The sequence below is a fragment of the Rattus norvegicus genome, chromosome 5, assembly GCF_036323735.1.
Source record: "Rattus norvegicus strain BN/NHsdMcwi chromosome 5, GRCr8, whole genome shotgun sequence".
NCBI lineage: Eukaryota > Metazoa > Chordata > Mammalia > Rodentia > Muridae > Rattus > Rattus norvegicus.
The window spans coordinates 169,925,999-169,941,259 of NC_086023.1; the positions used below are offsets into that span (position 1 = coordinate 169,925,999).

At 54.0% G+C, this 15,261-nt stretch overlaps 1 protein-coding gene across 3 annotated transcripts in view; it reads right to left on the minus strand.

Annotated features, from left to right (window-relative positions):
* Tp73 (tumor protein p73) overlaps nucleotides 1-15,261 on the minus strand; it is an 84,275-nt gene that overhangs the window by 22,198 nt on the left and 46,816 nt on the right. For all 3 annotated transcript variants that reach the window (NM_001108696.1, XM_039110454.2, XM_039110455.2), the window contains one exon: nucleotides 2,938-3,180. In NM_001108696.1, coding sequence (NP_001102166.1) covers nucleotides 2,938-3,180 — 243 coding nt within the window. The remainder of the gene's footprint in view (nucleotides 1-2,937; nucleotides 3,181-15,261) is intronic.

The following is a 15,261-nucleotide window of genomic DNA, read 5'->3' on the forward strand; positions in this document are numbered from 1 at the left end:
TGACACCCATCTCATCATGCTGTAAAGGACCTTGTCCCACTTCCTCCTCTGCTGAGGGACCCTGAGACCAGACACAAGCCCTCTTCTGGCCAGTCCATCTGTCTGGTAGCCTTTCTGAGGAAAGAAGCTGTCAGAACCCCAGGGCAGCAACCAGGGAGACTATTGTGCGTGCTCACATGCTTGTCCACATCTGTTGGCATGCGCATGTGAGTGCATATGTACACACATGACTGCATGTTTACCGGTATATGTGGGTATATCTGTGTACCCATGTATGTAGGTCCATGAGCACGTTTATGTTTACATCCTCGTGTGCTCATAGGTATATAACATACACACATACACCACACACACCTGTGTATCTAGGTGTCCAGGCCATATAGGACCTTGTGCATGTATGTAAACATAGGTGCACATATGTGTACAAACATGCAGGGCCACAACCTAAAGGCCCACACCTCTTATTGCACCAGCAGATTTTCAGGCTAAGGGAGGCTGGTCACGACAAGCAGATCCTCTGGGTTCAGAGAGTCCCACAGTGGTTTAAGCAATGGCTCCAGTGCAAAGGCCCCATTAACAGCTGTGGTCACTTGGAGGCCAGGGAGGGTGATTTTGCCAATCTGAGAGGAATGGAGGCAGCAGTCAATATGGAATTGTACTTGAGAAAAATATGAATTATCTATCAGTTACCAGCCAGTGGCGTGGCAGGGGCCTCGGTGGCAAGTCTGGGCAGCACCCACACAGTTGGACCCCCAGAGCTGAGAGCAACTGCTGCCAGCCCCTTCTCTCGGCATCGAGAAAAACCCTCGGGTGTCTGCTCCCAGATCGCCAAGGTGCCAAAAATCTCATTATCAATGTTGGTCCCACCTCCACCCCTGTGTGACAGGGCTGGGAGAGGGCAGGCAGTAGCATCCTCCCGCCTGACAGCTCAGCTGGGCTGCCCTGGCACCGGGTGAAGGTCGGGTTGGGAGGCCAAGCCTTCTCTGATCTCTGGTATGTCTGTCTGGCCATACCACCAGACTACTTCATGGGGACAGTTAGAGCAGGGCAGCAGGAAACAGACCATCATATGGGACACTTGATGTCAAACACCTCAGAGGGGACTGCAGAGGACCCAAGTGGGAGGGGGAATGCAGTACAGTGGGATCTATCTGCCCCTGTCAAAGACCAACCCCCGCTATCTGAGGTATCTGAACCCACGGGCACGGCAAAGACCAACCCCATCAGCACCCTCAGGCAAGGAAGAGGAAGGGAATAACCCGTACACGGCATCCTCCAGACACCACCGGACATTTATGACAGATGGGACCCTGCCTCACTCTAAGACAGAGTGAGGGGATGCATTTGGAAGTAGAAGAGCAGTGTAGAGAGCCCTATGTGACTGAGGTACCCGTGTGTCTCCTGGGCTTCCTGGCCTGACCCCAGGCCACTCAGTTTAGGTGGAAGAAGAGTTTAGGTGCCCTTCAACACCCCCAAACTACAGGCAGTGCGAAACAGGCCTTAGGCACGTAGTTCTACACAAAGGCCAACTTTAGGAGACCATGTTGGATTGTATCCTCCACTGCCCCAGGACAGGAGTAAGAGCTGTGTACTATACCATTCCTGTCTCATCCAGAACCTTGTCACTTCACCACCCTTCAGTCAGCAATAATTTGTGGTCTGGGAGAATGGAGCACCCGGGGCCTACAGTGACCCAGCATCACAGGTAACCAAAGCCTCTTGGCCCACTGAAGCCCCTCAGAGCGCCAGCAATTGGGCTGAACCTTCACTTGGTGACAGCAGCTGGGGAGCCCTAATAGAACAGCAGCCAAAAGAAACTCTAGGAAGTCAAGGCCTGAGACCAGAGCCAGTCCAGCTCAACTGACATCGGTGGGTGCCTACGAGGGCTGGCTCTGTCCGGCTCTTCGGTCTCCAAAGAGAATGAGAGCCACATCTGTGGGGCTTAGTCTTTAAAGAAGAGCCTCGGGAGGAAGGCTCCTGTTCGGAAGTGGGGGTGAGACAAAGCTTGCACTGCATGGACTGTGGCATCTTCTGTTCTCTGGAGAGATAACCCCTAGTGCTCCTCTGGCTGTCACACCTTCAGGGTTCCCTGTCCCCTCCCCCAGGGCACCTCCAACTGTCCCAGGTTCAGGGGTCCCTGTCCTCCCTACCCAATGCCCTGTGTGCCCAGACCAGCATCCTGGCGTCTCAGTCAGCTCCTCCCACATCCCTGTCTCCCACAGAGACCCTGGGTGCTCAGTGGGTAAGGACGCTTACGGCCATGTGTCCCCAAGCCCAGCGTCTATTCACTTAATGTGTTAACTGGAGCACACAGCTTTCCCTTCTCATGCCTCAGTTTCCCTGACTATGCAATGGGCACAGACTCCACCTTGGGCAAGTCAAAGCACTCAGCTGCCTGCCCAACTCTTAGCGAGTGTATGGGTGGGACTTTACCAACATCAGCTTATCCCAGCCACAGGCCAGGCTGCTCCTAGAGGCACCAGGGAAAGGACAGAACCCTCAGCACCTAGAGATCCGGTTGCAAACCAACGCATGGAGAGATATGAGGATAAAGCCCGAATCTGCGACCAGCAAACTATGAGGGCCCCTCTGGGCTCCCAACATTTCCAGCAGAGGTGCAGGACTAGACCAGTTTCAAGGCACTGAGCACAAAACAGGCCACTCTCCTTGCCCCACGGACCTCACTGGCACCAACACCCCCGACCTTTCCGGACCCAGTTGGGAGGCTGGCTGACTCTGGCCACAAGTCCGAGGGGTGGCCACACCCACACTGCCCAGCCCCAGGACCCGCCTCCCGCTCAACGCTCCTCCTGGCTCTGGCCAGGTGGGAACCCCGTGTGGACAGCCCGTGTGCTCAGTCAGACCTCAGTGCCGGGACTGTGGCATTCTACCCTGCTGCCCTCCCTTCACGTGTCCACTGGCAACACAGCTACTCACTGTCCAGGTGGCCGACTTGGCTGTGCTCGACTGCTGGAAGGTGACCTCGAAGTGGTGGGGACCAGGGTAGTCGGTGTTGGAAGGGATGACAGGCGCTGGAGACATGGTGTCGAAGGTGGAGCTGGGCTGCGCGTAGGGCGAGTGGGTGGGTGCGCTGGCGGCGTGCTCCGGGGTGTAGGGGCTGGCCGGGGCCGCGCGGCTGCCCATCTGGTCCATGGCGCTGCTGAGCAAATTGAACTGGGCCTGTCGAGGAAGGGGGAGGAGGGAGGGGAGAAACAAGGGCTAAGGTGGAAGCCCCAGCTTCTGTCCCATTGGGGAGGTGTCTTGTTACAGGAGCCTTAAAGGGCCAGCCGGCTCCAAGTCATCCCAAATATTTCCTGGGGCCCCCACCCCACCCCAACAGGCCACTACTTGTGTTGGGATAAACGCATATTCACCTCTGCTGCCTGCCCCTCTCCGTCCGCCTCCCGGGTGCCAGGGCTTCTGGGGATCCACCCAGCTGCCAGCAAGGTGAATTGGGGCTTTGCACACCTACCTGGAAAGGAGCTGTTTGGTTGGGAAAGCTCCCAGCCCAAGACCCCTCTGGGCTCCACCGTGTTCCCAGGTCAGCTCAGAGGCTGGAACAGACCTGAGAGCCTGGAGCCTGGCTGTAAGGGTGGGGTGGGAGCAGACGAGGTTTTGGAACATGGGTGTCCTGGAAGGTCAGATATGATTCCTAGACACAGCCCTCTAAGTGATGGACTCAGCTGCAGTGGTTCAGTCCCCAGAGATCTGAGAGACCACCTCCACAGGAATTTGTTTAGGCGATTGCTTATCTCCAATATAATGACTTCCCCTGTCCCCCAGGGTTAGCAGCTCCTCCAAGCATCCCTGCTGGTTCCCAGGCTAGCCCAGGCAGCCCCCATGCCTCCAATCATGTATTCGTTGAACCTGAGCTCCGGGAGCCTTATTTCTCTGCCCTTGGGACCCCAGGACAGGCCACCTTTCCCCGGAGCTTTAAGGAGGCCTTGCCTTCCTGCCTTGGGTATTTCAACAAATTATGAATGGGAGGACTATTCAGTCTACACCCAGAGACGGCAAGCGGGATTTGGGAAGACAGTACTCAATGGCTGACTGTGACCAGAACGGGTCCCTAATTGTAGACGCCTAATCGATTCTCTCTGTGCCAACAAACCTTTCCGCAAGCTCAGATGGACCCCCCCTTCCCCCAGCAGGTGTGAGGTGGGCCCCGTCTTTATTCCCACATCACAGATGAGGAGCCCAAAGGTGTGAGGCAGATTGAGCAGCTCCAACTGACCAGCAATGTAGCGGAGACTAGACTGTGGAAGTGTGCTAAGACAGAGCCAAGAGCCCCTTTACTACCCCACCCCCATTGCACGCTTCAGAGAGGCCTCAGAACCTCGGCACATACATCTCCTCCCACCAGCCTGCCTCCTGGAAGTCTCAGAACAAGAAGTGTTCTCCGACAAGGATGGCCAAGACCTTGTTGGGCTGGGGACAGAAGGAAGGGTCCTACTAAGGACTGATCAACAGGAGGAAGAGCAGTTCAGGAGACAGTAGAAGAAGCTGTTGGTTTGTTTTAAAATTTTTATTCTGTCTAGTGTTCTGCCTGCATTATGCCTGTGGGCCAGAAGAGGGCGCCAGATCACATTGTAGATGGTTATGAGCTACCACATGGTTGCTGGGAATTGAACTCAGGACCTGTGGAAGTTCATCCAGTGCTCTTAACCACTGAGCCATCTCTCCAACCCTGGTTGTTTGGTTTTTTTTTTTTTATTTTTTATTTTTTATTTTTTTCGGAGCTGGGGACCGAACCCAGGGCCTTGCGCTTGCTAGGCAAGTGCTCTACCACTGAGCTAAATCCCCAACCCCGGTTTTTTTTTAAATATTTATTTTTTTATTTATGTGTATGACTGTTTGCCTGGATGTGTGTGTGCACAGCATACGTGTGTCCTATGCAGAAGCCAGCCAGAAAGATCTAAGAGGATTGGTAGAAATGAAGGTAATCCAAACTTGAGTCTGACTACAGGAGTTTAAAACAACGGACCCCAAAGAAGTGAGAGTTTCCCTCCAGGAATCTCATATTTGGAGAAGGAAAAGGCCCCAGGAGGGAAGCTTGTCTCTCGGAAAGAGGCTTCACATAGTTCTAACAACTTGCCCCCACCAAGACTGAAGCTTGGTGACAGTTCACCAGTGGTCTGCCCCACACCTCGACCCGGTGTTAGATGAGCAACTTCTTCCCTAAAGCCAAACTTGAGTGGTCTCTTTGTCCCACTTCCTAATGTGGCATTTGGCTTACTGAGGATAGGTGGTCAAACCTGGCTCCAGGACACAGGGTATGACCCCAAGTTCAATTACGAAGAGGGCATCAGATCCCCCAGAACTGGAGCCATAGGTAGTTGCGAGCTGCCATGTGGGTTCTAGGAACCAAAGGTGTGCCCTCTCTAAAGGCAGTAAATGCTATTAACCATTGAGCCATCTCTCTAACCCCAAGTTCTTGCCACTACTGTGACCTCTGCACTCCGAGCCTCTAAGAATCAGGCAGAGATTTCCTCTGAGGCTCCAGCTCCCGGACACTGGGGAAGCTCAGACACACCTTCGTCCAATATGCAAGGCTCTACTTGGGTGGATAGCCCTGTATAGCGGAACAAAGTTTCCATAGTATAAAACTACCCCCCACAGAGAGACTGAGTCTGTAGGACAAAGTCCAACCACTAAATCTTCCCCCTAGTCCTTCCCACACCTTTCCAACTTCCTGTGCCACAGGCCACCTGCCCCATCTGCCTACCCCTACCCTAGGGAAGTGAACAAACACGTTAGAATTACCACTGGCCACAGGGTTGTGGTAACATAGTAACAATGTGGATGGGATTCAGAACCTTGTTCTGAGCAGACAGAGAGCGTGACTTCATGTAGGTAAACACTCAGAACCAGCAAATGCAGAGAGGCAGAAGCCAGGCAGAGAAGAGGCAAAAGGTTGCAAGGCTTCACATCAAGAATGGAAGGACTCGGGATTTCTCTCTGGTGGCATGGAATGTTCTAGAAGCCATGCTCACACACATCTGTTCAGACAAAAACTGCCGGGTGGTACATTTCATTATTTACTTGCTTATTTTGTTATTTTTAGTTTTCGAGACATGGTCTCATGTAGCCCAGGCTAGCCTGGAGCTCACTATACAGGAAGCTGACCTTAAACTCCTTCCTGATCCTCCTGTCAATGCCTCTTGAGTGCTGGGATTACAGACAGGTACCAGGGCACCCATATTTTACAGTATTGGGAATTGAACCCATGGTCTCATACACTCTAGGCAAGAAGCACTCTGCCATCCAAGTTATAACCCCTACCAAATTTTATGGTTTTTTTTTTAAATTTTAAGATTTATTTTACGTATGTGAGTACACTGTCGATATCTTCAGACACACCAGAAGAGGGCATCAGATCCCATTACAGATGGTTGTGAGCCACCATTGTGGTTGTTGGGAATTGAACTCAGGACCTCTGGAAGAACAGTCAGTGCTCTTAACCACCAAGCCATCTCTCCAGCCCCCAGATTGTATGTTTTAAGTGAGAAGATTGTATGCTCTGTGAATTACATCTTAATAACGCTGCCTAAAACAGGAAGGCACCTGATCTTTATCTCTCCCAGCACCAAGGCCATTCAAAGGGAGCATGGGATGTGACAGCTGGTCCCCTTCAGAAAGAGGCAGGCCATAAACCTCCCACTCTGTGGGGTATCTAGGCTGAGGAGACCCCACCCACCCCAAGGTCTGCCAACAGACTCCTGGTAGGAAGGTCACGGTCCTACTCCTGCTGCTGTAGAAGTTTGAGTGACAGAAAGTCAGAACTGTGGTTGGCCCAGCACAGCCCCTCACTCAAGCACCTCCATTCTCAGAATCCTCCCACAGGCCGCTGACCACAGCCCAGCCTCTCAGGGGGAAGCCTCTACCTTGGTCTTGTCACAGTCTCTGCCGAACTCAGAGGGGGTAGCCTTGGCTACAGCAGCGGAAGCACCTGCATGCTGTTGGACTTGACCTGTCATAATGCTCTCTCCTCTGGAAGGCATCTCTCCTACACCCCGACTGAACTGTGAATATGTAAGGAGTCACACAGTCCTGTAGGTTGGAACAATGGCTACAAAGGGTTTCGGTGTGTGAAGAGTATTCCAATCTCGAGCGCTCTATGCACACAGTGCTGACCCTACATTGGCAGGAGTAAATTTCTGATTACATTCACCAGTTTCCTTCTTGTTTTGTTTTCCAGTACTGGGGGTGTTGAACCCAGAACTCACACACACCGGGCAAACACTCCTGTACTGAGCCACAGCTCTGACCCTCTTTTCACCGTGGGAAAGCAGCTACCGATGTTCAGAATTCCATACATGGTACCCATTTTACACGTGCCCCTCAGCGTTCGTGAGAGATCAGGCCCAGGGAACCCACAGACACCCTTAAATAAAGCCCTTTATAGACAATGGCGTAGTATTTATACACAGCCTGCACACGCACATCTTTGGCTGGCTCACAAAATCTACCCCACTTGCAGATGCCGTGTAGCCATTAGAACACACTGCTTAAGGGATGGGGAGAATCGTGTCTGTGCATGTTCAGTATAAATGCATTTTTTTTCCAAATGTTTTTGGATTCCTGCTCATTAGAATTTGAAGATGCTGAAGCTAAAGAGACGGGTCCCCACAGACACAGGGATTCTGAAGGTGCAAAGGATTTAGCGGACCCAGGCAGTCCCACAGACACAGAAGAACACACAGACAGATGACTCTGTGGACACAGGATCCCACCCACTGCATTCCCTGAGTGGTGCTGACCTGGGCCACGTGATCCTGGCTCGGAATGGTTGCTTAAGGCGTTTCCTGTCAGAACGAAGTGGCAGAAGAATGAGTGAATGAATGAGTGAGTGAATGAATGAATGAATAATGAATGAACAACAGTGTGATAGGTCTGATGAGAGCTTCACACATCTAAGTGATGGTCAGGAAGGACACTCTCTCTGGTGCCGCTGTCTAGGAATGAGGAGAAACGCACCACCGCTCTACCTCATGGTTCCTGTCTTCCAGGCATCCCGGAACCTGGTTACATTGTTTCAGACCCAGGATGGAGCTGCAGGGCCACCTCCTTCCTGCAACTCCGGGTTCATTGTCTTCCCAGCAAAGGGCTTTGGAAGAAGTGGTGACACCCGTGGAAGGCAGCAGCAGCCCCTCCATGCCCAATCCCTGGCATCCCTGACGGGCAGGGAGCCCTGCCTCGCTTGCTCAGAAGCAGGGTGCAGGCCCACGGCAGTGAGGTTCATATTTTAACTTGTCTGCATTCTTCAATGATTGGAGGTGGGTGCCAAGGACTTAGTCATTGAACCAAAAGGAACAGCGATAGCATCTGTGGGAGCTTATGCAGGAGGGACCTGGTGCTTCGAGAAGGCAGGCCCTCAGTACCAGGGTGCAGGACCTGGCTGGTGTGGCGAACCCGAGGCCCTTGGAGAAATAAGCCTCCACGGGGGCTCTGGGCTGCTCAGTAGAACTGTCCATCCCCTTGTCTAGTGAATGCTGGCTCTCCAGTGTTTGCGCTTTTCTTATATTCCCAAGGGCACCTCCCATTTGCTCACAGTCTGCTTTTGGTGTCTGCCATGACTCCCAAAGATAGCAAGGGCCCCTCTGATTGGAACGTGTAGTAGACGTTCATTCCTCACAGGGCTCCCTCCTCCTGAGGCTCACGGGAAGAAAACCATTTGCTCATTACCAGGCGGTGGTGCTCAGCCCGGCCCCCCACTTCTGCCTCCCGTCACGCTGTTGAAAATGAGGAGCCTTGTCAGAGTGGCCTAAGCAGGTCTACACAGAAGCCCAGGGGTCCCCCAGACCCAGAGGCCCCCCGGAAGCCCAGACAAGACCCACATGGCCTCAGGGAAGAACCTGGGCAAACCCAAACTTTTTTTGGTTTGTTTTGCTTTCAATGAGAACTCCAAGATAGTGGGCTAATTAGGGCATGCCCGGCCTGCGGCGGAGGCACACATGCGCCTACACTTGCATGTGGAGTGTCTGGGCGTGACCTGAAGAGGTCCTGAGGAATGGGGGAATCATGGAGCCAGAGGGTGGCCTTTCCTCCAGTGTCCAGGCCACCGGTGGAGGGTGGGGGGACAATAGCTCTGATGAGGATGAGGGTTTGAGGAAACCGCAACCCCCACTGCCAGGGCTCTGTGCCACTCAGTGGACTTTGTCCAGAGGGCCTGAGCACTTGAGGTAAGACCTATCCTGGGCTCAGGCAGATGGGGTCCCTGTGAGCCCCACCCTCTACAGAGAAGGCCGGAAGCTCTTATTCCCTTAGTCTCAGGGGCCTCTTCTTGGTTCTTGCAGATAGTTCTGCTGGGGGCATCCAGTCACCCCTGCTGGAAATGATCATCAATGCCTCTACTCTCTTTCCTGAGGCTCAGACCTCAGCACTCACACCTTGTTTCCCTTGGTCTCTTCATGGCCCTGGGGTGACAACAGCAAGCTGGTGACCTCCATTGCAGAGGCTCATGGAGCACAGAACACCCACAACTGGTCCTCTAGCTCCCTAAGCTCCCGTTGGAAGGCCCCTGAGTCTCTTGTCTACCCTGGGCGTCAAGAGGCATGACCGATACCAGCCCAGTCCTTCAGCATTCTGTCTTGGCTGAGCTAGATTGACAGATGAGTCCAGAGTGAGCAGCGTCCAGGCAGGGAGGCGGGTAGTGGGAGCAGGAGAAGAACGGGGTATGGGCTCACATCTATCCCGGGCCTCCATTTTCTCTTCTGTATAGTGGGATGAAACCCATGCATAACTTGTAGCAGGGTTGTGGGAGCAAGACTCTGGAAGCAAGAAACCCCATGGCTGCTCTTCACAGGGAATAACCCTGCTCCAACTACCAGGACACCAGAATCCAGGAGCTCTGTCACCCCGTACTGACACACCGGCACCAGCCCAGGAATGCAAGGCCCAGTGAGGAAGGGACAGAGGCTGTCTGCTCACAAGGAGCAAAGCTTCCAGAGCCAGCTGAGCAGGGCCATAAAGCGAGGGGACCGGACATGGGGAACAGCAGCTGGGGCCTCACTCTCGGATGTGTACTGGTTGTACTAGCACGTGGCACGGAAGTGGATGCCCAGAAACTCGTGGCTGAGGGAAACAGACCCTGAAATACCCACACAGACCTAACCATAGTCAGTCAAGCGCTTCAGTGCTGGAGTGAGGGCAGAGCCTCCCCCTCATCCTCTCCTCTCCACCACTCTCCTGTCCTGACCAGACAAGGAAACTCTTGCCTTCCTGCTCTCGGGCTCCTGCCCTCACATGTAGACGTTGGATACTATGATTTTACCTCGACGACTCCCATCTCACATCTTAACTGTTTCCCGCCCATAAACGATCTCATCGATCTGTTCTTACACACACACACACACACACACACACACACACACACACACACACACACACACACACACAGAACATATTTTTAAAGGTCGGGAGCAGGCACTTTTCCTCACCAACTCCTTTCTGACCACAGCTTCCTTAATAGCCCTTGTCACCACCCAGAACACCAAGATGGACCACAGAGGTGGATTGGCCACACCCAGTGCTTAGCAACAAAGGGCCCATTACGTCCAATTCTCCAGAGAGGTGGTTATTTCTCTAATAAAAACAGTCACAGGAAAGCCTGCCTGTTGAACGTGTTGCCTGTCAAACTTAAATGCGAAGGCCCAGAGATGCAGGCTGACCTCAGCCGAGGCACCCTACCTCCTGAAGCCGCTCTGGGTGCTCTGGGCTTCCCTTCCAACTTATCCGTGTCATCACCTGTCTCCCCCACCTCCTTCACACAGAGCCCTTCCCGTGACTTCCCTGCCTCAGTTTACACTTAGGTGATGTGGGGTGGTGATACCGAGGGACTCAGAAGTCAGTACACATAGAGAAATGAGAGCAGGGCATGGTAGCACACAGGGCCTCAGGTGTGTTGGATACTGACCGGGCACTGCCCTCTTGTTGCGCTTCTAAGAACCCACAGGAAAGCTTCCAGATCTCCCCAGCCAATAAGAACTAAAATCCATCTCCACAGTCACCGATCAGTCCCCGATTCACAGCCACCAGCCAGGGGCTCATCTGCTTGGCCGGCGGGGGCCAGCATCTCCATACCCTGGATTCATCATGCCCTTTCCAAAGGAGAATTTCCTGTGTAGCAACGTCATGCTGAGCCCATAGCAGCTCTGACAGTCATCCTAGTTCAGCCAATTCTTCTCCTCAGCCAGGCTCACAGGGATGATACCAGGGTCCCAAGTACACAGCAGGGGCCTGCTCCGGGAGTCTTAAGGTCAGAGTTCTCACCCTGCTCCCTGCTGTGCACAGAGGGAACATGGTTTCATAGACCACACAGGACAACTGGAGAGTCTGGAGCACAACTCCTGCCCCCAAATCCAGTGACCTCTGTAGAAGAGGACCTTGTCTAGGCATCTACTTCCTCCCTTCCCCACACTCTTCCTCCCTTTCTTCCTGTCTTATTTCCATCACTTTCTCCCTCTTCTTCCTGTCTCCTCTCCTTCCCTTCCTCCCTCCCTTTCCCTTCTTCCTTCCCTTCCTCCTCTCCCTCTTTCCCTCCATCCCTCCCTTTCCCCCTCTCCTTCCCTCCCTTCCTACCTCTCTCCCTTCCTCTATCTTCCCTCCCTCTTTCCTTCCCTTTCTCTATTCCTCTCTTTCTCTCTTCTCTTCCTTCACTCCCCCTCTCCCTCTCTCCCCTTTCTTGCTTTCTCCCTTCCTTGCCTTTCTCCCTCCCTCCTCCCCTTTTCTTTCCTTCTTTCTGAAGATCGCCCTGGCCTCTGCACATCATGACAGGACAATCATGGCCTACCCTGGCTTTTCACTGAAGCAGCTGGGGTAGGAACTGGAGCAAGGAGCTAGCTGCCAGAGCATCATACGCTGTGGCCTCTCAGGCCACACAGGGCAGTCTCCATTCCTTTATGCTCCAACACCATTCCCTCAATTTAAGGCCCAGCCCCTGAGCAAGTGCTTTGTTGCCCCATGGCATTTCCAGCTCTCTTACTAGGGCAATAATTCTGGGTAGGGGTCAAGAGGCATTCATTCACCCGTCCAGCATGGGCATGCGTGACATGGCCTTGTGACCACATCTGTTTATGTGGGGCTTCGGTGTTCTGCAGGAATGGCTCACCCCTGGGCCCCCTTCCTCCACCCTGTGACAAATCTCACTCATTCTGCTCTGAGCCCAGCACTGAGGGATGGGGAGTCAGGGTCCTCCTGCTTCCAAAACACCAGCCGAAGCTGTGTGGATTCTTCTAAGGGTAAGAAGGCTTCTGGATCCCCAGTCCTCCCCTGCAGGCATGTCTGAGCCTGGGTTCAGCTTGCCTGGGGTTAGTGACTGACAGCCCCCTGGCCTCGTGGAGACAGCCACCTCTCCCGCCCGTGTGCTAGCTGGAGACCTCCATCCTGATGGTGTTTCCCACAGTCTCCCCGAGTCTATGATTAAACGGATGGAAATGTCAACAAGACACGACTTGTGCATGGGGGGAACGGCTGCCTCCCTAGAGGTATGCACACAGCACCCTCCTTCTGCCCGATGAGGCAGAGCCTTGCCCGGTCCCATGCCAGGGCCATGTGGAACTTTCCACACCTCAAACCCGGGAAACATGCCCCCAGAAGCTCCACTAGGCTGCTGGGCATGTGTCTACAGGACCCACCACAAAGCCTAGGCCACCCCTCCACCAGCACTGTCTGGAATTCGGTATCACGCAGCAGAGCCTTCCAGATCCAGGGTCTCCAGGCAGCTCCTCCATCTCTTTGGCACGCACCATCTATGAGCTGCAGTGATTCACACGAATTTTTAAACCGCTAAGCATACCCCAACAGCAAAGGCGGGTGTCTGTCTGAGAGGATGGGAGAGGGGGCATGGCTCTGCCAGCACCTCTCCCTGGCACATTCTCGTAGTCTGAAACCCAGCATTGGTGTCCATGCATTGCCCCGCCCCACCCCACTGCCTTTCTGTCCATCTGTTCCGTTCATGGGACCGGCATCGGGGACCTCCCAGGCTCTTCCTAGAGCTTAGGTCAGCGAGGGACAAAGAAGGAGCAGCTAAGCGGAGGAATTAGATCGTGACGACTACGACATTTAACCAAGACTGATGTGGGCTCACGCATGTCACCGAGTCACCTGCAGCGACCCATAGCGAGGCTGTGATGTTGTCTTGGGACCACCTCCCCCCCATGAAGAAGTCGCCTCAGCATAAGCAGGGGGATGGGCCATGAACGGTGGGGACAGAGGCTGCCCACACATCCAGGCCCTCAACTGGCTCATTCTGGCTCCTGGCATCTCTCGGTGGAGGCTTCTGGACTTTACCCTCGTAGTACAGTAATAAGCCAGCCAGCCAACCAGAATTCAAGCTCTGGGCCTCCAGGAAGTTAGGGAGAATGCTGCCCATCAAAGGGCAGAAGCGGGTGTCCAGGAAGGGTGGGGCTCTGGGAAAAGCAAGAACTGCTGTGATTTCTAATCTCTAGGTCTTGCGGGATTTGACATAGTTCTAGGTGGGGTGACAGGGAAAGGTAGCCAGAGCAAGTGAATGGGTGATGGACACAGCAGGAGAGGTGAGAGAACATAACTTCTGGGTTCGCGGAGAGGGTTATAGGCTAGGTGCACACGGTCCCCTTGGTGGCGGAGGACAGTTGACAGTGGATCCGTGCACATCTGAGCACCGGCAGCTTTGAGGCGCTTGGAGACAGAGATGACATAGACAGGGTGTTGGGCTGGGGGTCAAGGCTAGTTCCCTCCAGGGTTTGGGTTTGGGCCAGTGGAGGGGAAGACTTCGCACAGACCTAATCCCTCTCCCTCAGACCTAATCCTACTTAGTTCTACCCTCCCCAGGGTCATCCGCTTCCTCCATGGGGTTGACTCTGGTCTCTTTCCTAACCTTGTAATGGGGTCTCTTGTCCTGGGTCACCATGTTGGCTTCCAGCACCCTTCTGGCTTCCAGGCTGCTCCTCAGTGTGTCTCTCTTTCCCAGAATTGTTTCCCACTCCCTCTTAACACAGCCCCCTTCACCCCGACTTAAATAACACTCATGTCCACTTTATACCACCTTGCCCACCTGCCCCCTGCACCTGCATGCCCACCTGGCCACTCCCACCCAGGTGTCTCTCCATCACACCACCCTGCCCACCTGCCTCCCACATCTGCATGCCCACCTGGCCACTCCCACCCAGGTGTCTGTCCATCACACCACCCTGACCACCTGCCTCCCACATCTGCATGCCCACCTGGTCACTCCCACCCACATGCTCAGGCTCTTTGCCTACCTCTCACACGAACCCTACAGTCATTCTGATCACCACTACAGGGCTTCTAAGGCAACTGTAGCCTCGTCCTCTAGCCTTGCCTTGGTCCTCAGAAGGTTCCTCCAAACCCTGATCATCTCCACAGATGCCCTGTCCTGGCTGCCAGATGGTTAGCTCCCTCTCCCTTCTTCTCTCTACCTCATCTGTTGATCTGTTGATCTGTGCACCCCAAACACTGCACAGCCGCAGTGCAAAGCCCAATCTCACTTCTCAGCCCCCTGCAGCAGATCGCCATCAGTCAAAAGCTTTTGAGGTCACTCCTACAGACTGCTTTCCTGACAACCAGCCAGTCGGCAAGTCCAGTGCTGAATCTCCCAAGCTCATTTCTCCACCCCTCCTTCCCTAGGTGCTGGCAGCCCTCACCTGGACCATATCGCTTCTCCCAGTCTCAGTGCTGCCCCCGTGTGGTCAGTTCTCAGCACTGCACCAGACTTTTCTAGAACCTAGGCCAGCTCCACCTGTCTGCCCTACAGCTCTTTCCTGGAACACAGCTATCTTTTCCCCTCTGGGGCTAACCCCTTGGGCTCCTCCAGTCCAGAAACCTGTGCTGTCTGCAGGAGCACAGAGAAGCCTGCTCCAGACAGGGTGGCCCCCAGACCTGGGCTGTATGTGCACCGGTGTGCTTGTGTTCGTGTGTGTGTGTGTGTGTGTGTGTGTGTGTTGGGCTGGGGGGGTGTCGAGGGAGGGGAGGACAACCAGGTTCACCAATTCTACAACCATGATGTTGGTTCTGCAGAGATAGAGCAGAGCGTCACTCCACACAGAAGACACTGAAGAACCAGGGCACCCACACTTGCCTTACTATATCCTGGGAGGCTTTTGTTCTCTCTGTGTCTCTCTGTCTCTCTCTCTCTGTGTCTCTGTCTCTCTCTGTCTCTGTCTCTCTGTCTCTGTCTCTGTCTCTCCCTCTCTCTCTCTCTCTCTCTCTGTGTGTGTGTGTGTGTGTGTGTGTGTGTGTGTGTGTGTGTGTGTGTGGTGT